The sequence below is a fragment of the Salmo salar genome, chromosome ssa01, assembly GCF_905237065.1.
Source record: "Salmo salar chromosome ssa01, Ssal_v3.1, whole genome shotgun sequence".
NCBI lineage: Eukaryota > Metazoa > Chordata > Actinopteri > Salmoniformes > Salmonidae > Salmo > Salmo salar.
This window is the reverse complement of record NC_059442.1, coordinates 30,478,981-30,500,110: the sequence shown is the minus strand read 5'-3', so window position 1 is coordinate 30,500,110 and position 21,130 is coordinate 30,478,981. Positions and strand designations below refer to the sequence as shown.

The 21,130-nt window shown below is 48.0% G+C and overlaps 1 protein-coding gene across 9 annotated transcripts in view; it reads right to left on the bottom strand.

The window, feature by feature from the left end:
• syne2b (spectrin repeat containing, nuclear envelope 2b) overlaps positions 1-21,130 on the bottom strand; it is a 132,190-nt gene that overhangs the window by 86,630 nt on the left and 24,430 nt on the right. For 7 of the 9 annotated variants that reach the window (XM_045716643.1, XM_045716665.1, XM_045716655.1 and 4 more), the window contains 18 exons: positions 20,634-20,963; positions 20,150-20,494; positions 19,346-19,524; positions 18,944-19,259; positions 12,704-12,868; positions 12,150-12,497; positions 11,780-11,916; positions 11,285-11,414; positions 10,188-10,361; positions 6,975-10,094; positions 5,246-5,443; positions 4,819-4,974; positions 4,134-4,375; positions 1,885-3,961; positions 1,439-1,773; positions 1,131-1,275; positions 840-1,040; positions 333-592 (listed from right to left, as the gene is read on the bottom strand). In XM_045716643.1, coding sequence (XP_045572599.1) covers positions 333-592; positions 840-1,040; positions 1,131-1,275; positions 1,439-1,773; positions 1,885-3,961; positions 4,134-4,375; positions 4,819-4,974; positions 5,246-5,443; positions 6,975-10,094; positions 10,188-10,361; positions 11,285-11,414; positions 11,780-11,916; positions 12,150-12,497; positions 12,704-12,868; positions 18,944-19,259; positions 19,346-19,524; positions 20,150-20,494; positions 20,634-20,963 — 8,858 coding nt within the window. The remainder of the gene's footprint in view (positions 1-332; positions 593-839; positions 1,041-1,130; positions 1,276-1,438; positions 1,774-1,884; positions 3,962-4,133; positions 4,376-4,818; positions 4,975-5,245; positions 5,444-6,974; positions 10,095-10,187; positions 10,362-11,284; positions 11,415-11,779; positions 11,917-12,149; positions 12,498-12,703; positions 12,869-18,943; positions 19,260-19,345; positions 19,525-20,149; positions 20,495-20,633; positions 20,964-21,130) is intronic. The other 2 variants (XM_045716650.1, XM_045716673.1) reach the window with 2 other exon arrangements.

Here is a 21,130-nt window from a genome sequence, read left to right as displayed (position 1 = left end):
GAGAGGCACAGCAACCCTTTTCCGACCCACTTTTCCCAGAATGCTCATCCAAGTGTGAATGTGTGGAGCCGCTGGGAGATTGAGTACCTATGCCCTGCACTACCACAGAAACACTGATTGGTATGACCATCAATGCAACAAGTTTGGCTTTTAACACTTGTCTTAAAGCCTATAGGTGTTAATTCATACCATATGCCGGCTGTGGGGATTTGTGTCTTTGAGAAGTGGGAATTAAGTGTAATATTTGAGGCACCACACGCTCAGCTCCTGAAACAACACTACCAAACAATGTGTTTCCTGTCCTGTCTGTTGTAGTGTGGTTGACCTCTCACCTGCCATAGCGGTCCTGCATGACCTGCAACTGCTGACACAGCGGGGTGGGCGGGGCCTGCTCCAGGTGGGCGGGGACGCCCAGCAGTCTGGCAATACGGAGCTCGAGAGCTGAGAGAGCTCGGTGCTCACAGTCTAGCCTGTCCTGGTACTGGTCCCAGTACAACAGCAGCACCTGCAGCTCTTCCCCACACACCTTCTCCCTGGAGTTATCTGGCAGCTCAGCCTCCACCTGCTCCAGCATGATGGATGCTCGCTCCACCTGAAAGGATAACAAGAATTGGAATGAATAAGTCAGTCTGTAAAATGGCTGCTTCCAACCTGACTTTCTGCGCTGGGTGTGTAGGGAAGAGTGGGGTCTCTACATTGTGTCAATCATTGGCTTAAAGAGTTGGTAGATTTTATATCGCAGGGTTGAAAACAATTTAATTTCAACTCAGTCATTTTAGGAAATGTATAGCTATTTTAAGATTGAGGTAGAGGTGTCCAGTATCTATCATGTAACTCACGCTCTTTGTAATATCACTCCATTCGTCTGCCCTCTGATTTGAGTGAGTCTTCAGATTGCAGGTGCAACGCTGCAGTCTTGCCACCTGCCTCCAGAGCGCGCTCACCGCCCCCTCCCTGCTGCAACGGCAACCCTGCTCCGGGCACCACTCCCCCAAACACTTTAGAAGCCCAGTTACAGAGTCCACCTCCTCAGACAGAGCCTGTAAAGGAGAGAGTGGTGGGTAAAAAAATAATTTAAAAAATGTAATGTTAACGCTATGAAAAATTTGTTTAGCATTCTTTCCCCATACCTTTAGCTTAGCTTGCTGGTCGGTGCAGTCAGTGACAGAGCTGACTTTGTGAGAGTGACAGTAGGAGAGATGGGTCTCTGCGCTCTTTACACCCTGGCAGATCTCCTCATGGCACTTCCTATACCTTCTGTGATACTCAGCACACCTACCAAACACAAACCACATATCAATCAGGCGTCACATCAATAAGACTACTACAAATGGCATTAAGCATTAGAAGGTTGGCTTGACTTGGCAGTTGAGTATTACAATCATATCACTATCATGACTGTATCTAAGGCCCCTTGACTCTTAGAGACAGTGTCTACCTCTGCAGGGCCTCCAGTTTGAGCTGGGCCTGCGCCTGGAGGGTGGACATCCGCACCAGGAGCTGGCTCAGCACCTCCCTCTGTAGACGCTCCACCATCTGGGGGCTCAGGTAGTCATGCTGGAGGGCCAGGGTCTGGAGCTGGCTTATATGGGAATGGAGCTGCTCCTCCATGGAGGCCAGGGCCTGCTGGATGTCCCTCAGCCTCTCAAGGCAACCTCCGACTGGGGCTAATGAGGGATGGAGCAGGGCCTCAGCCTCCTGGAGGAACCGGACAGCACCGCTCACAGCTCCAGTGTAGTCTCTCAAAGAATCCCGTGCCTGGGAAATGCTCTCCTGAAAAATCATCACAATTTTTTACATGAATAGTCAATTACCTTTTAAATTAGTAGAACATGCATTTAATATGGTTTTGAAACACAATCAACCAAAAACAAAACAACTTGCCATTCGTAAGTCACATTCATTCAGGATTGCATTCTTCAGGTCCATCAGGTCACTATACTCCGGGGATCCATCCTGCTGCCTAGTTCCTTTCTTGCGCTCTAGAATCTTCAACACCCTCAGTCTGCACTCCACGGTCATCCGCAGGGTCACAATCCTCCAGTGCTCCTTGTCGACGGCTTCCTCTGTGGGCTCCACTTGGCATGGTTGCTGCAGCTCCCGCTGGATGTCCCTTAGGAAGGACAGCACAGCTCTCTGCTCTGACTGGAGGTGCACCTCCTTCAGCAGGCCCCATTCCAGGATCTGGATGTTGTTGATCACAGTCATCTCCCAGGTTTGGAAGCTCTCCAGGTTCTGCTTAAGCCTCCCATGCTCTGCAGTCAGCTGTGAGGGATAGAGGTCCTGGGAGATGCTCTGCAGCTCATCAGCAGCCTCCTCACATAGTCTCTTTATCAGAGGGAGCTGAGTGAGGATGACCTGACCGGTCGTGTACCTCTCCTCTTTCCCCCTGTTCTCCTCCTTGGTCTGGAGGACCTGCTCCTCCACATTTTCCCGCAGTTCCTCCACACACTGCCTGAAGGTTAGGTACCTCTCGTGTTCTTTGGCCTTCATATTCAGCGTGCTCATTTTGCAGTGCAACTGGGAAATGACACACAGCAGCTCTTGTTTCTTCTCCTCAGGGATGAAGGGCTGTAGCTTGTCCACCTGGCACTTGTGCTCCACGATCATGTGTTTAAACGGCTCAATGGTGCTTAGAGTCTCCCTTGTGACCGGGAACCTGTGTCTGTTTAGGTCCACCAGCATCTGTCTCAGGCTCTTCTCCACCGTGGTCACCTTCTGCCTAGATGCGTCTTGAGTCTGAAGGAGTTCCTCCAGCTCCTGCTGGTTAGCTTTCTCATAGCTGATGATGCTCTTGATGTCCTCCTGGAGGTTTGTGAGTTTCTCATTGAGGCGGCAGTTCTCTGTGATGCTGAGCTCAGAGGCGATGTCTCTGCTCCTCATGAGAAGAGCCTCGGACACAGCAGCCTGTTTCTCCGTCTCTACCAGGGTCTCCTGAATCTGTCTGACCCGGCGATCCAGGTCTTTAGTACTCTGGCCCTCCCCCTCTCCCCTCCTGGAGGCTTCTCTATGGAGGTGACTCACCACCCAGGAGTCCAGGTCTGCTATCTGCTCTGACATATTCTCTCTAGTCTGCAGGCCTGACTCCATCTCCTTCACAGCCTTGGCTAGCTTCTCTGTGGTGGACCTGGACAGACTCTCCAGGCTGACCAGGGAGGAGTGCACCATGGGGACCTCATCAGCCTGGTCCAGCTCTGGGAGCAGCTCCTCCACCTCCTCCACCAGGGCCTCCAGCTGGGCCTGCTTGGCCGCCATCTCCCACTGCACCTTCTTCAGGTCTTTGATCTGCCGATGGACCTCCTCAGGGAGCAGGGCCACCTTCCTCCTCCGGCCCTCGATGTCGCTCTCCGTCTGCTTGGCCCAGGCAAAAGCGTCCATCATTACCTTGTGGATCTTATTCATGATAGGGTTGTCACTGCTGGGGGTCTGAGAGGACACCTGCTCTCCAACACGATCCAGCTGCTCCTTGACCTGTTGGAGCCCCTGTTCTATCTGCTTCGTCTCCTTCTCCCATTGGGAGCTGTGGACCAGAGCCTCTGAGCTCTGCTGCAGGTAGAGGTATTTCTGCTGAGCTGCAGTCAGCTCAGCATTCACCATCATCAGCTCCTGGGCCCTCTTGCTGTCCCACTGGATTGTAGTGGAATGGGGTGAGCCTGTAGCCTTTCCTAAGACCTCCAGTTGCTCCTGAAGAGAGGAGATCTCTGCGAGAAGGCTGCTGGTTTCCCTGGCATAGCCATTGACACAGTACAGGGTCTTCTCTGAAGCTCTCTCCAGTGACCTCCACTCTTCCTGCAGGCCTATCTGCTGGATCTGTGCAGCAGCTCGTTTTGCCTGGTTCAGGTGGGGGGACAGCTTGGTGAGAGTGAGGATCAGCTCTCCCATGACGGTCCTGTCCTCCTCCATACCCCGCAGAAAGGAACGTAGCTCCTCAGCTTCTGCTGAGCTGCTCTCCACTGGAGATCTGCACACAGCATGGTAGAGGGGCATTATTTTTAGAAACTGAGCATTATAGACATATTCTCCATTATTCACTAGGCAGTATGACCGTCAAATTGTATTGTGAAATTAGAACATGCCTAATATTCTTACTGATAAAAACTAAAGTAAAGCTATTCATCAGAGACAACACTCACGTTGTGAGGGCCTCCAGCTCTGCAGACAGCTTCTCCAGAGTGGCCTTGACTGTCTGTGTCTGCCTGTCCAACTCAGTGACCAGCTGCAGCTGGGCCTCCTTACAGTGGACAGCTTCCGAGGCATCCCACACTGCTGCGCCCCACTGGCTCTCCACATGCTCAAAGGCCTCCCGGTCTGCAGTCTGAGCCTCTCTGGGCTGGGAGAACACAGACACCTGGGTCTGAGCAGCCTGTCTGCACTCCTGGAACCACAACATACAAAACACACACTCAGTAGCATGTTCACTCTAGGAATAATGATCAACTGACTCACTAGGACAGACTTGAATAGCTTATAACTTAAATATCAACCTCTGTGTTGACATTTAAATGGGTTACTATTGTGAACTGTACTGTGGATTATGTTGTGGTTTTCTGGTGTGTTGTGCGTTGCTGTTGTGGTTTTCTGGTGTGTTGTGCGTTGCTGTTGTGGTTTTCTGGTGTGTTGTGCGTTGCTGTTGTGGTTTTCTGGTGTGTTGTGCGTTGCTGTTGTGGTTTTCTGGTGTGTTGTGCGTTGCTGTTGTGGTTTTCTGGTGTGTTGTGCGTTGCTGTTGTGGTTTTCTGGTGTGTTGTGCTTTGCTGTTGTGGTTTTCTGGTGTGTTGTGCGTTGCTGTTGGGTTGTGGTTTATTTTGGCCTCGCTCTCACCTCGGCCTCCTCCACCTGCAAAGCCATGGCTGCGGGGCTGAGGTCTGCAGGGCGGTTTCTGCAGCCCAGTACCCTGACCACCAGCCTGCTCAGACGAGCCTGCAGGTCAGCCAGAGACGTGTTCAGAATCCTCATGGGGTCCTCCCAAGGTTTAATCTATGATTACACACAAAGAGACAGTATGACCATGTGGACAGTGAACAGTGTGGCGCGCTTCGACAAAGATTGAGATACTAATAATTCATGCTATTGTAATATGTTTTTTCCTTGCCAGGGCAATTTTTTTAAGTGTTCTGACAATGACATTGCATAACTGCTCACACAAACGTTGAAATATCAGACACATTTCAAACACTAATACAAAGCATTACGATCACAAACTCAAAAATGTGTATGCGCAACTCTGCCCAGTAACCTTTGAGCGTACCTTAATGAGAAGGCTCTTTGGTCCAGTTTGTGACAGACGCTGGATATCAGTGAAGATGTCCTGCATGGTGGGTCCTTCTGGTGCAGCTGGGGTCTCTTTCTTCACAAAAGGGTCTGGGGTTAGAGTCTCCTTCTTTACAACAGGGACTGCTGCCTCAACAGGAGTTGCTGGCTCCTCTGTGCTGCACACCTGTTGCTGCTATGAAAACCAAAATAACAATTAACCTGTGAATGAATAGCGGGCTTCCAGGCATTCACCAAAGCCTACGTCAAACCTGTGGTGTCAAAAACCACGGTTGGAAGCGGTGAAAAATAATACTCCCCACAACAACACTCACTGCAGTGAAGTGAACACTAGAGTGGGCAGGATCAGTGTTTAGTCTTTCTGCCTATGACATCCTAGAGAGTGACATCATGAGGCGGGCGGCTCACATTCCTGTCCAGGAGCCGTGTGTTCCGTGCAAACACGGGTAAAGACCTTATATATATATATATATATATATATATATATATACAGTCTATGGTCAAGACAGCACAGGCCCTTGTTCTTTGTTCAGACTACATTGTATTCTTTAAAAAAACATCTAAAAGTACCTTGGGTAGTTGTCCTTTGCTGCATTATGAGTGAGAACATTACAAGGGAGTAAATATTAACATTATCAACATTATCAAAAGTTATCAACATCTATCAACGTCATTAACAGAAGACTAAGCATTCTTTGTAGACACAAGCTAAAACACACACAAAAGAACAGGTGTTTTTTCATGACCACCTAGAGGCATGCAAAAGTGGTGGTTTGAATACAATTTTGACTATAGCATTACTTCCCTGAAGCAAAGTCACTCACTGTATTCACTCTCATCCCTCCAACTATTTCTCTCACTCTGCCGTCTCTTTGTCTCTCTAGGTAAGACCTCTAACCCTCCTAGCTACTCTGAGGTACAGGGGCAATCAAAATATTCTGTCCTTTAGAACAATGTGCCACAGAACCCCAGAGATAAATCAGACTAGAATCAAGCCTGTCTCGCTTATACAGCTCATATTACAGAGCCTGGAGATAGAACCCCACAATTTCTCAAAAGAAACATGGGGGTATTTTACAGCTTTGAGTGAGTGAGCGAGCGATGGACTCACCTGTGGCAAGTCACTGCCATCTGGCTTTGCCCTCTCTGTGCTCTCTGTTGCCATAGCAACAGGGCCTGGGCGCAGATTCCCAAAACACTTCTAATGCAAAAACTTAAGAAGCAAATCTTCTTAAGATTGTTGCTAGGCAACTGTTTTAGCTAGCTATCTAGCTAGCAATGGCAATCATGTTAGCATATTTCTTACTGAGATGACTGTTCTAAAACATGTTCTTAGGTTTAAAATAATCAATACTGACACTTTCAGATGAAGTTTGTGAGTGAATTAAATATGTTCAATTGCTTTCCTGAGCTTTTTCTCTCACTGCCCTAAGTTTAAGGGTTTAGCCATCTTGGAATTAACAACATTTCCAATAACGTTATTTTCAAGAATCTAATTTCTTCTTAACTTTTTTCTTATGGAGAAACATAAATAATGCAAGAAAATGTTCAAGAACAGGAACTTTGCTTAATTTTCTTCTTAAGTCTATAGTTAAGGAAAAAATGGCAGAAGGCTTTATGAATCTGGGCCCTGGTCCCTCCTTGAGCTCCTTCCTCTTTCGCTCCTCTTCATCTGTCTGTTGTTTGTCTAATTTGGCCACACTTACCTCTGGCTGGCCTTCAGTGCTGCTCTCCCTGTCTTCTTTTCGGGTGTTCTCAATTGCAGCTGTAGTTCCATGTTGCTTGATTGTTTGGGCAGCATCTCTCTTTGGCTGTTTTTCACTCACTGACTGACTCTCACTTTCGATTTTAGCTGACTGTTTTCTGTCTGGTTGGGCAGTAGCCTCCAACTTCACCTTTGGTTCGGTCAGACTTTCTTGCGCCTCACATTGGTCATGTTCACTTCTCCACTCTTTAGCATTCTCTTCCCAGGTCCCTTTGCCCTCAACCTCAATAGCTCTGTCACTCGTTGCTTTGGAGGGTTCTGGTTGAGTCTGTGGTAAGCATGCTTTGCTAACCTCTGCCTGAGATATGTCAATTTCAGTCCACACTGTCTCTGCTTTCTCTGACTGCACTGTCTTAGTGACGTGTGTCTTTGTTTGACTGGGTTGATCAGAACCGATTACCTTGCTCTCCGGTTTAGTCAGAGCTGAAGCTTCTTGTTTGACTGGTATTGTTTTCTCTTTGACAGGGGTGTGTGACAGTGGCTTAGCTTGCTGACTCTCCTGGGTGGGAGCCTGTTGGCTCTTGGCTGTCTTCTTGGTCCGAGGCAGTGTGGATGGTACTGGTGCTGTTGGTTCGATTTGTGTCTGGATAGAGGTGACAGCAAGAGGTACAGCCACATCGGCCTTCTGTTTACTTATCTCAGAGGCCAGGGGTGATGTGGAAGGTGCTGGTTGAGTTGGTGCTTTTGGTTTGTCCTCTTTCCCAACAGGCTCTTTCTGGACATCACTCACTGTGGGCAGGTCCGGTACAATATACCGCTGTTCAGTCTCAGTCTTGCTGTCCTTCCATAACTCCTCAATGTTATACTTGACCCTGTTCTCCACAACTGTGTCAGGCTGTGTGTCAGAGGCCTGGAGTAGAAGGGCCTGGGTTGTAGCCTGCTGGCTCTTGGCTGTCTTCATAGTACGAGGCGGTGTGGATGGTGCTTTTGCTTTGTCCTCTGTCTGGGTTGAGGTGACAGCAGGAGGTACAGCCACATTTCTCACTGTGGGCAGGTCCAGTACAATGTATCGTTGTTCAGTGTCATCCTTTCTGTCCTTCCATAACACCTCAGTGTTATACTTGACACTGTCCTCCACAACTCTCTCAGGCTGTGTGTCAGAGGGCTGGGTCTGCTGGCTCTTGGCTGTCTTCATGGTACGAGGCGGTGTGGATGGTGCTTTAGCTTTGTCTTCTGTCTGGATTGAAGTGACAGCAGTAGCAACAGGCTCTTTATGGACATCACTCACTGTGGGCAGGTCCAGTACAATGTACCGTTGTTCAGTGTCATCCTTGCTGTCCTTCCATAACTCCTCAGTGTTATCCTTGTCTTTGTTCTCCACAGCAGGCTGTGTGTCAGAGGCCTGGGGTAGAAGGGCCTGGGTTGTAGCCTGTTGGCTCTTGGCTGTCTTCATAGTACGAGGCGGTGTGGATGGTGCTTTAGCTTTGTCTTCTGTCTGGATTGAAGTGACAGCAGGAGGTACAGGCTCTTTATGGACATCACTCACTGTGGGCAGGTCCAGTACAATGTATCGCTGTTCAGTCTCAGCCTTGCTGTCCTTCATTAATTCCTCAGTGTTATACTTGACACTGTCCTCCACAACTCTCTCAGGCTGTGTGTCAGAGGGCTGGGTCTGCTGGCTCTTGGCTGTCTTCTTAGTACGAGGCGGTGTGGATGGTGCTTTAGCTTTGTCCTCTGTCTGGGTTGAGGAGACAGCAGGAGGTACAGCCACATCGCTCACTGTGGGCAGGTCCAGTACAATGTATCGTTGTTCAGTCTCAGCCTTGCTGTCCTTCCATAATTCCTCAGTGTTATACTTGACACTGTCCTCCAACGCTCTCTCAAGCTGTGTGTCAGAGGGCTGGGCCTGCTGGCTCTTGGCTTTTCTCTTGTTACGAGGTGGTGTGGACGGGGGTGGTGCTTTGACTCCTGTCTGGACAGAGGCAACAGCAGTGGGCTGAGCCACATCAGGCAAGTCCAGTATAAGGTCTCGTTGTTCAGTCTCAGTCTTGCTGTCCTTCCATAACTCCTCAGTGTTATACTTGACCTTGTTCTCCACAGCTCTGTCCGGCTGGGACTGAGGAAGCCTATGCTCAGGGTGTTCACTGGGCCTTACAGTGGAGTTCTGTGATTCTGTCTGCTGTGGATTGCGACTGGATGGACTGATGGACTTTGTTCCTGGATATCCAGAACTGGTGGACTTAGTGTCCGAGTCCATTTTCTCAGTATCAAGCACTACTGCTCCGGAGGATATGATAAGTGCGGTGTCACTGCTCATCAGTGGCCACATCTCTGGTTTCTGCACATACAGAGTGTCAGTGTCCAGAATGACCGAGGACACTTTCTTCTCTAGTGGCTGCGGTGTGTCGACATCATAACATACTTGTTTTTTTGTGTCAGGGACATGAGCTTGTTTTACTTGTGTGTCGTCATGACTACGTTGTTTTTCAGAGTCAATGTAAGCATGCTGTGAGCGTAGGGCGTCCGTCAAAGATGTCTCCTGATCAAGGCCCTGGTCTATCTGGTCAGTTGCCTGACTAACCGTCTTCACAGTGGTAGTCTCTACTCTTGTGACATGAGTATCACCATGCTCCTTGACTACAGTTCTTTCTGTTATCAGGGTCTCAGCCGATCGACTCTTGGTATCTTGTATTTGGATGGTGGTGGAAGTTATGTCCGTCTTCAGGGTTTCAACCGATCGAGTGGTCACTATCATGCTCTGTTTAGACTCTACTGCAGCTTTTGGCACCTGTGTGACAGCAGTTTTATTCTCCTTTGCCGGTTCTGGTGTCATGACAGACCCTGAACTTGGGGCTTCAGTACGCGCCATGGTAGTGGCAGCTGAAGACTCTTGTTTGACTGGTATGATTTTCTCTGTGACAGGGGGGAGTGGTTGTGGTATGTTTTTCTCTGTGATATGGAGAAGCAACTGTGGTGTAGCTTGCTGACTCTCCTGGGTGGGAGTCTGCTTGGTCTTGGCTGTCCTCCTAGGTGGTGCGGCTGGTTTGTCTTCTGTCTGGACTGAGGTGACAACAACGGGCTGAGTCACATCTATTGTCTGTTTACTCTTCTCAGCTACATCCTGGGAGGGAAAAGGAGAGAAAATATGAATACAAAATGTTGTTGCATTAAGCAGTTTAACAATGGGCTGGTTGGGGATCGGTAAAGTTCTCACTTTCAGAGTCTTGGTGAGAAAGGTGCTGTGTGTGTCTGCATCCCTGAGTGTTGCAGTGGTGTCTTTCTCCAGTCTGTCTGCTTGGTCAGGCTTCAGGCAGTCCACCAGGAACTGTCTGTGAGACAGCACCTCCTTCAGGGCCTTTTGGAACTGCACACCCTCCTCTAATGCAGCCTGAAGCAGGAAGAACCACTGTCACATGTTCTACCATCAGTGAGTGATGAGTGTTTCCATGTTTACTCAAAAACTCTGAGTTCTTGGAATAGTTTATATCCCTGACCTCACTAGCTCTGATTCATGTTGTTTCAACAATCTAGCAAATGGACCACAGTGAGTGGACCTACGTCACGTATTACAGGATGTACCCATAGGCACTAAATAAAGTCCTTGATAATGTTCCTGTAATAATTGGAAATAATGACCAAATTCAAAACATCGACACACTTATGCACCCTGGCAATTACTTCAGCATGGCATACAGGAATATTGTGTTCCCTCTACAGTTCCAATAATTTGCTCCCAATACCCAGGTAGCTAACTGTCACGACTTCCGCCGAAGTCGGCTCCTCTCCTTGTTCGGGTGAAGTTCCGCGATCGACGTCACTGGCTTTCTAGCCATCGCCGCTCCATTTTTCATATATCCATTTGTCTTGTCTTGTTTCCATACACACCTGGTTTTCATTTCCCCAATCAATCTACTTGTATTTAACCCTCTGTTTCCCATCATGTTTTGTGTGTAATTGTTTCATGTTTTCGTGGTGTTTGATTTACGCGCTTTACTTTGGTTATGTTCCGTGGTTTTGAGCGCATTTATATTTATGTAATGCTCTCGTATTTTGGAACTATAATAAAGTGCGCTTGGTTATATTTCGCTTCTCTCCTGCACCTGACTTCGCCTCTCATACACCCGATATTGACACCAACATTACTGGGAAACTTTCAATTGTATTGCATGTGATGCTCATAAAACTAGATTGTGCAATGAAAGTACAAAAGCTGACACAAACCGAATTAAATATCGATTTAGATATATTGAAGACTTTAAACTTCATCATATCAACATTCATTCTGTTTGATTGAGAGGCCTGTGCTATAACCTGGATGGAGGGGGCTGTCCGTGTGTGTGAGGAGTGGTTCCACTGCTGCAGAAGCTGAACAGAGGCTGTGAGGCAGTGAGCTGTGTTCTCAGTGCAGCAGCTCTGCCTCTCACCCAACCTGGTCTTCAGACTACACACAGAGTGAGAGTGAGAGAGAGAGAGAGAGAGAATAGCATCAGCACACTGACAGGATATTCATATGTACAAGCTGATACAATCTCTTAGATTAGTTAATAGCTACTATACTAAACATCCCAGCTACTCATGTATATAAGAATTCCATGTCTCTATCTTTTGCAACTTGCTACCCCTCAAACTACAAAGAAAGATCAGCATGTTCCGTTATCTATGATATAAGGGAGTAATAACAATTAAAACTGAAATTGAAATGGAAGAGAGCCAGCTGAGTTTAAACTTGGAGAGCAACAGGAAGAGGTTCTGTGCACTGCACAGTTTGATAAATGAGCTGAATGTTTGGGATGCCAAGTCTAGTACCTGTCGTGCTGCTGGCTCAGTAACTCCATTATGGAGATGACTTCAGCGGGAAGGTCCTCCTCTGTGGATGCAGATCTGGCAGCCTGACGCAGGTCATGAACTTTAAGCCCTAACCCCTCCAACGACCTCTCGCAGTTCTAAAGGGTGCAGAAATCACAAGTGTAAAACTCAGGTTAGAGTCTCTGAGCGATATAGAACTATAATTGATTTGTATTTACTTTGTTGCAAATTTCCCACAGATTGTGTACATTGATTCTTTTAAGTTGTTTAAAAAGAAATATCTTAATATGGGAACTAAATGATCATGCATTGATCCAGGGCAGTAGTACAGTGCCAAACAGAGCAGAGTCATTTGAAGCAGCGGAGGTACCTTGAGGCTGTGCCAGTGCTGCTGGAGCTGGGCTATGTTGGGGTGTGGCTCGCTGTAGCTCAGGGCCTGGTCCAGAGAACGGAGCTCCCACTGCAGTGCTTTGGCCCTCTCCCTCAGGCCCTGGGCCTTCTTGGCCATCTTCGCATCCAGCTCCTTCAGCTGGGCCTCGCAGCCTGCCAGCCTTTCCCTCATCTCTCTCTCAGAAGAAGTGAGGAGGTCCTGGAGGTGGCTGACCTCCAGGGTCAGGGTATCCCGACCGGCAGGGGTGCAGCGGCTCAGCAGGGTGTCTCGGATTGCGTCCAGCTCCCTCATCTCCCTCTCCTCCCTGTCGACAGTCTGGAGCAGGGCCTGGGGGAGGAGGGCACATACAGTATTTACAACCCTCAGACTAGCAATATGGACAATATGGCCTTAACAAGCTGTCCTGAAACACATATAGTAAAACAAAAGTATGACATATTTTGCGACGCACAAATAAGCTAATAGCAAATGGCATGTTTCATTGCAATACAATGCTGTTCTTTCATGCTCTTTTCCATGCTCCTGTAACTAACCTTCAGGGTGTTGGCGTAGCTGTGTAGAGCCTGTCTGTCTGTGGGCTGCGGGCCCAGACCCTTCACATGCTCCCTCAGCCAGTCCTGGGCTGCCCCATGCTGTTCCACTAGCTGGGCACAGTGCCTCTCCATGTGGATGCCCTCCTCCATCCTCACACAGGCCTCCTGGAACACACATACACACACAAACACACACATTATAATTACATTAATTACATTATAATTACCAACACGTCTTTCAATGGGCACTGATTCCAAGAGGAAAATTACAATTATAACAATTTCTATACAATATACAGTGCCTTATTCTAAAATTAATTAAATACATTTTTTCCCTCATCAAGCTACACACCATACCCCATAATGACAAAGCAAAAACGGGTTTGTAGAATATTTTTACATAAGTATTCAGACACTTTGCTATGAGATTGAGCAATTGGGGGAGAAGGGCCTTGGTCAGGGAGGTGACCAAGAACCCGATGGTCACTCTGACAGAGCTCCAGTGTTCCTCTGTGGAAATGGGGGAACCTTCAAGAAGGGCAACCGTCTCTGCAGCACTCTACCAATCAGGTCTTTATGGTAGAGTGACCAGACGGGAACCACTCCTCAGTAAAAGTCACATGACAGCATGCTTGGAGTTTCCCAAAAGGCACCTAAAGGACTCTGACCATGAGAAACAAGATTCTCTGGTCTGATGAAACCAAGATTGAACTCTTTAGCCTGAATGCCAAGTGTCACATCTGGCGGAAACCTGGCACTATCCCTAAGGTGAAGCATGGTGGTGGCAGCCTCATTATGTGGGGATGATTTCAGCAGCAGGGACTGGAAGACTAGTCAGGATCGAGCAAAAGATGAACAGAGCAAAGTACAGTGAGATTCTTGATGAAAACCTGCTCCAGAGCACTCAGGACCTGAGACTGGGGCGAAGGTTCATCTTCAAACAGGACAAAAACCCTAAGCACACAGACAAGACAACTCAGGAGTGGCTTTGGGACAACTCTCTGGATGTCCTTGAGTTGCCCAGCCAGAGCCCGGACTTGAACCCAATCGAACATTTCTGGAGATACCTGAAAATAGCTGTGCAGCGACATTACCAATCCAACCTGACAGAGCTTGAGAGGGTCTGCAGAGAAGAATGGGAGAAACTCCCCAAAATACAGATGTGCCAAGCTTGTAGCATCATACTCAAGAAGACTCAAGGCTGTAATCACTGCCAAAGATGCTTAAACAAATGTGAGGGATCAGCCGGATCAAGTGGTCCGACTGCACCCTCTCCTGGAGGTGGGCCGCAGTACAGGCACTACTGACGAGCTCACCTGAGGCCAATTGACTGATTATTGTTTGTGCTCTCTTAACCTGTTAGGGCTAGGGGGCAGTATTGACACGGCCGGATAAAAAACGTACCCGATTTAATCTGGTTACTACTCCTGCCCAGTAACTAGAATATGCATATAATTATTCGCTTTGGATAGAAAACACCCTAAAGTTTCTAAAACTGTTTGAATGGTGTCTGTGAGTATAACAGAACTCATATGGCAGGCCAAAACCTGAGAAGATTCCATGCAGGAAGTGGCCTGTCTGACAAGTTGTGTTTCATCTTGGCTCTTTTTATTGAAGACTGAGGATCTTTGCAATAACGTGACACTTCCTACGGCTCCCATAGGCTCTCAGAGCCCGGGAAAAAGCTGAACGATATCGAGGCAGCCTCTGGCTGAAACACTTTATCGCGTTTGGCAAGTGGCCGATCAGAGTACTATGGGCTTAGGCGCGTGCCCGAGTCGACCGAATTCTTTATTTTCTTTCGTCTGTTTACCTAAACGCAGATTCCCAGTCGGAATATTATCGCTTTTTTATGAGAAAAATGGCATAAAAATTGATTTTAAACAGCGGTTGACATGCTTCGAAGTACGGTAATGGAATATTTTGACATTTTTTGTCACGAATGCGCCATGCTCGTCACCCTTATTTACCCTTTCGGATAGTGTCTTGAACGCACGAACAAAATGCCGCTGTTTGGATATAACTATGGATTATTTTGAACCAAACCAACATTTGTTATTGAAGTAGAAGTCCTGGGAGTGCATTCTGACGAAGACAGCAAAGGTAATAACATTTTTCTTATAGTAAATCTGACTTTGGTGAGTGCTAAACTTGCTGGGTGTCTAAATAGCTAGCCCTGTGATGCCGGGCTATCTACTGAGAATATTGCAAAATGTGCTTTCACCGAAAAGCTATTTTAAAATCGGACATATCGAGTGCATAGAGGAGTTCTGTATCTATAATTCTTAAAATAATTGTTATGCTTTTTGTGAACGTTTATCGTGAGTAATTTAGTAAATTCACCGGCAGTGTTCGGTGGGAATGCTAGTCACATGCCAGTCACATGCTAATGTAAAAAGCTGGTTTTTGATATAAATATGAACTTGATTGAACAAAACATGCATGTATTGTATAACATAATGTCCTAGGGTTGTCATCTGATGAAGATCATCAAAGGTTAGTGCTACATTTAGCTGTGGTTTGGGTTTATGTGACATTATATGCTAGCTTGAAAAATGGGTGTCTGATTATTTCTGGCTGGGTACTCTGCTGACATAATCTAATGTTTTGCTTTCGTTGTAAAGCCTTTTTGAAATCGGACAGTGTGGTTAGATTAACGAGAGTCTTGTCTTTAAAATGGTGTAAAATAGTCATATGTTTGAAAAATTGAAGTTTTTGCATTTTTGAGGAATTTGAATAACGCGCCACGGGATTACACTGGCTGTTGAGTAGGTGGGACCATATTAAGGACCTGATAAGGGAATTATATAATAAAGGTAAATGAATAAAGAATCCATCCCTGAAACGTAACTGATTAGTAATTAATAGTTATGTAATGAATAATTAAAGTACTGAACGTAAGTCCCATAAGGTCTAGTAGAAGACCCGGGAGGAAGGGAAATGTGTGTGTGTTAGTTGTGTGTGTTAGTGGGCCTAAGGGAACCGTAGACATGTGTTTGACCCGACCTGGAGAGACTTAGGAGAAAACAGGGTGTAACCTTCAAGGTCCCCCTAATCTCGGGGGAAAGGAACAGGCAGCGCTGGGTAGTGATTAACAGTGGTGAGAAGTCCGGGGAGGGATACAATTCACCTACTGTTCGTGTGTATGTATGTGCGTAGGATATCTATTGTTTGTGTGTAGGTATGTGCGTAAGCGGGGAGTGAGCATAAAATGAACATCTTTGTGTAATGGACCTCAGAACGTTCTCTGAATAAACTGTACAGACCTTTTGCAGAAAGCTAAGTCCTTGCCTAATTATTCTTTACCCAGTGTCTTACAAACCTTGGGAATTAGTCAAGGCTTATTGATTGTTAATTATTATCATTGGGATATAAAAATTCCAGTGACAGGACCTGATTGAAGGGGCAGAGAGGGAGAGTGATTATGAGCCAGAGACTATGCCGAATTCCGGGACAGTAGGATTTCATGCTGTTCCGCCTAGGATTTTGTTAGTGAATAGGTACGGCCTTTCACATTGGTGGAGAATGTGGGCACAAGAAGCCGAGGCTGCAGGCACAAGAAGCCGAGACTGATCGAACCCCCCCCCCCCCCAGCTGGCGGTATGCGCCGTACAATAGGCGCAGATATTGGCCACAATTCAACAGGACCTGGCACGGGAGAGACCGGCTGACAGGAGAGCCACATCGAGTGTGAACAGCCTGGTCCCATGGATGAGCAAGGAGGACAACATCAAGGCCTACTTCCTAGCCTTCAAATGGATGGCCAGGCGAGAAGGGTGACCTGAAGGAGAGTGGGCCGGGCTGATCTCGCCCCTGCTATCAGGGCCAGCACAGGCGGCATATTATGACCTGGGCGAAGAAGCTGAGCTGGACTACGGCAAGTTGAAGGCAGAGGTGTTGGCTCAGTATAACCTGAACCCTCGTGAGAGAGCCCAGGAGGTTCCACGGATGGACCTACAGGGATGACGAGTCACCCAGAGGACAAGCATTCCAGTTAGTCTGCCTAGTGAAAGGCTGGCTGGGGTCCGCCCGGTCCGTAGCGGAACTACTGGAGACAATCGCGGTCGACAAGTGCTTGAGAGAGCTGCCGCCAACCCTACTAAGAACAGAAAGCCAGAGCAACCCCCAGACAATGGATGCCCTAGTCAGGGCTATTGAGACCTGTAGGACTACAGAGTCCCTTGTAGAGGTCGGTAGGCGTGGGAAGCCGGCACAAGAAGCCCTACTATGAGTGGAGAGGAAGAGAGAGAAACTGCCACCAGAGAGGGAGAGAACGAGACATGAACCTATTCCCTGCACGGTCCAGTATTTTAAATGTCAAGCCCTAGGACACATTGCACAACACTGCCTGAAAACGGATGAGCCCATGCCCACCGAGTCCCCTAACCCGAGCCCCGGCCCCTCCCTGACTAGGGACATTTCTCATCAAGCACAGAGACGGCCCCCGCCCGGTGCGTTCCAGTGAGAATAGGCGGAACCGAAACATTTGCGTTCCTGGACTCCGGCAGCATAGTCTCCCTTAGCCAAAGGGATATACAGGACGACTGGACAGTGCTTGAAGGCAAAGTGAAGGTATCATGCATACACGGCGATGTCCAGGGATACCCCCGGGCCCAAGTAAAGATGACCACACCCGTGGGAAAGGTCCCTATGGTGATGGGCCTGTCACTGAACTTGTCAGTTCCCGTCCTTCTCGGTCGTGACTGCTCACTCTTCCACCGGTTATGGGCCAATGCGGAGAAGCATGAGAGGGGCCGACAAGAGAAGAGGAGCTCACAGCACCGCATAGGCCTGGCACATAAACCGGTTGCCCGCCATAATCTCCGGGGAAAGAAAGTAAACCACATGGGGCGACTAGACGGTCTGCTAGGGGAACAGGAGAAGCAGGATGAGGAGTCCACACGACTGCAGTGGCGGGTCTTCAAAGAGATGTCCAATGATGAGATGTACCATGGAATCGAGAGCCAAGGTGAAGAGGGATCCAGCCAGGCAGGCAAGGATAGGAGACAGGAGGAAAGAGAAAGGCTTCGACAGATCTTCGCCAAGTCCACACCAGAGGAGTCCTGGCTGGGGTTTGGCACGGAGACCAACGACGCCGACAGCAGTTTCCCTTTTCCAAGACCTTATGGGTCAGTTTGGCACGGCCCGGCATGGCCCAACAGCGAGATCCAGAGGTGCTAAGGCTTATGGCCAAAGTGGCAGTTATTGATGGGAAGACGCTACAGGATGAGGGTGAGTTACATTTATATTGGGTATGTAGGAGAAGGGAAAGGGAGCGAAACTATGCTACTGCTGGCGATTAAATGGGCGCTAGGGTATCTGAGGTACTACCTCCTGGGGAGAAGTTTCCGCCTGGTCACCGACCACGCCCCCCTCAAGTGGATGGCGGGACAGAGGGACAACAATAGCCGGATAACGAGGTGGTTCCTAGCACTGCAGCCGTTTAAATTCGAGGTGGTTCACAAGCCCGGAAAACTACACGGTAACACGAATGCGCTTTCTCGCCGAGACCTGGTAGGTCCGGCTGGTGCTAGCCCCCCTGGGTCTGGCTTGAGGGGGGATGTGTGAGGGATCAGCCGTATCAAGTGGTCCGACTGCACCCTCTCCTGGAGGTGGGCCGCAGTACAGCCACTACTGACGAGCTCACCTGAGGCCAATTGACTGATTGTTTGTGCTCTCTTAAGGACCTGACTGAAGGGGCAGAGTGATTAACAGCCGGAGACTATGCCGAATTCCAGGATAGTAGGATCCCCTGTTATAGGTTCGGCTCAAGCTGTTGGAGTGGTGTTGGGTACCAACTGTTAGTTTATTTTTGGGGAGTTTTGTTTGGATAGCCATTACCCTGGCCTTTGTTTGTACGGTCCCGGGGAGAGTTGAAACAAGAACTTCCAATATAGTTTCCTTTTTTTTGTTGAAGTCACATCTCTGCGTCTCATTTCGTGCTGTCCCGCCGAGGATTTCGTCAGTGAATAGGTACGGCCTTTCACACAAAGTACTGAGTCAATAGTCTGAATACATATGTATATGTGATATTTCAGTTTTAAATGTTTTATACTTTTGCATTATGGGGAATTGTGTGTAGATTGATGAGGGAAAAAAACAATCAAATCCATTTTAGAATAAGGCTGTATAGTAAAGATTTTGGGAAAAAGTCAAGTGGTCTAAATACTTTCCGAATGCACCGAATACTACAGATGAGTGTATCACTGATCAGTATGATTGGGGAGATCTAACACCCACCGTCAGTTCTTTGAGAAGGGCAGGGATGCATTCCTCCATGGTGGCCCAGGAGAGGTCTGTCCAGCTGGGGTCCTGGGTAAGCTGGAACATTTCCTTGCCCTGGGTGTGGAGGACAGAGAGGGCTGGGGCCAGGTTCCTGGTTTTATCCAGCAGGGTCCTGGCCGTCTCCACAGCCTGCCCCCGGTCTCCCAGCCCAGGCCAGGGGAAGTGACGGGGCAGCTCTGCTGTCTGTTGCTGGAGCTCAGCCAGACGGGACTGGGCTTGACACTTCTGGTACTGACAGGACACCAGGCGTTCCACCACACCTTGCAACAGTCTGACACACCAGGGAAACATTGTTGTTTCACACGGTCGTTTTTTTATTCATTACACACCTTTACATGCAATAAAATGTCACTGTACCTGTGCACCACCTCAGCCTTTTGTACAACTTCTCCCCACTCCTCCTCCATGTCTCTGACTGTCTGCTGAACCTCTAGTCTCCTGCTCTCCTCCAGGTCCTGGTTTTCACACAGACTCTGACCTTGTCTCCTCAAGTCCTGCAGCTTAGAGTCTCCCTCAGGTCTGGAACTCAGGACAGCCTGAAGAGGACATTTGAGTTAAAGGCCCAATGAAGCTGTTTTATATCAATGTCAAATAATTTCTGGGTAACAATTCAGAAACTTACTGTAATAGTTTTCCATTAAAATTGTCCAAAATACACAAACATTATTCAAGCAATACATTTGGTAGGACTGTCTGGGAGTCGTCTGAGTGGGGAGGGGAAAACTGAAAACTAGCTGTTATTGGCAGAGAGGTTTCGAACTCTCTTTGTTATTGGTCTATTAACTCATTTACCACCTGGTGATACCAAAACAGCAAGCAGAAACACCACCATTGAAAAACCTGCTGATTAGAAGGTCCTGTGTATATTGTATTTCAACCAGCAACTATCAGGAAATAACACAGATCAAATGTTTTCACACTTTTACAGTGATATTTTATCAGCTGTTGTAAATGATGCAAAACACAGGAAAAACTGAATGTTGACTGCACTGGGCCTTTAATGCAACAGAATATACAAGGAATGGTCTGACTACAGTAAATAGTATAAACTGCTTGAAGATTTGGCCATAAATTGGCTTTGCAATCTTAACATTTTCATATTTTTAATCAGTCAATCAATTGTGACAATAAAAAGATCCTGCGGTGTAGTGTAGCGCGCACCTTTGCTCTCTGCAGCCTGTCCTGGATCTCTTCCTTGCTGCCCCGGGTGCCTGTTCCCAGGGAGTGTGTGTTCTGCTGCTGCAGTTTGAACCAGTCTCTGCTGCTCTCCTCCAGGGCCTGGAAGGCCTCTAGCTGCCTGGAGAGAGAATACCACACCTGGGCCTGACGCCTAGTATCCTCAGCAGTCTGCAGGACACTTCTCCACTCCTCCTCCATGTCTGTGACTGTCTGCTGAACCTCTCGTCTCCTGCTCTCCTCCAGGTCCTGATGTTCACACAGACTCTGACCTCGTCTCCTCAAGTCCTGCAGCTTAGAGTCTCCCTCAGGTCTGGAATTCAGGACAGCCTGTGGATAGAGAGATAGAAAAAGAGTAGTGCCTTAGGGCCTCAGCTAGATCGGACCTTGTTGGAAGTGTTACTGACTTGACTATGTGTTACTGACTTGACATCTGACGTTTTTTAGGCACAAGTAGCTATAAACTTACCTGTGCTACGTTTATTCTGTCATCAGTCTGGCTCTGGCTGCCCAGAGAGTGTAGGGGTTGTTTGTGGTCTCTGACCCAGGCCTGAATGCTTCCCTTCTGGGTAAAATATTCAATAATTTCCCTCTCTATGACACTCTGAACCTCGGCCTTATCCAACACCTCCTTTGCAGCCTTAAGAACGTCTCCCCACTCCTCCTCCATGTCTGTGACTGTCTGCTGAACCTCTCGTCTCCTGTTCTCCTCCAGGTCCTGATGTTCACACAGACTTTGGCATCGTGTCCTCAAGTCCTGCAGCTTAGAGTCTCCCTCAGTTCTGGAACTCAGGACGGCCTGGTAACAGACACAAACACTAGGTAAAGACTAATGTAGTATAGTAAGCATTATGGACTTAGAATTAGCACAAAGAATACTCATAACAACCTTAGTCCAAAACTGAGCCTAAGCTCAAGCCCTAGTCTTTGCCCTGCTGTAGCCCAGACCCAAACACTAACCATGTC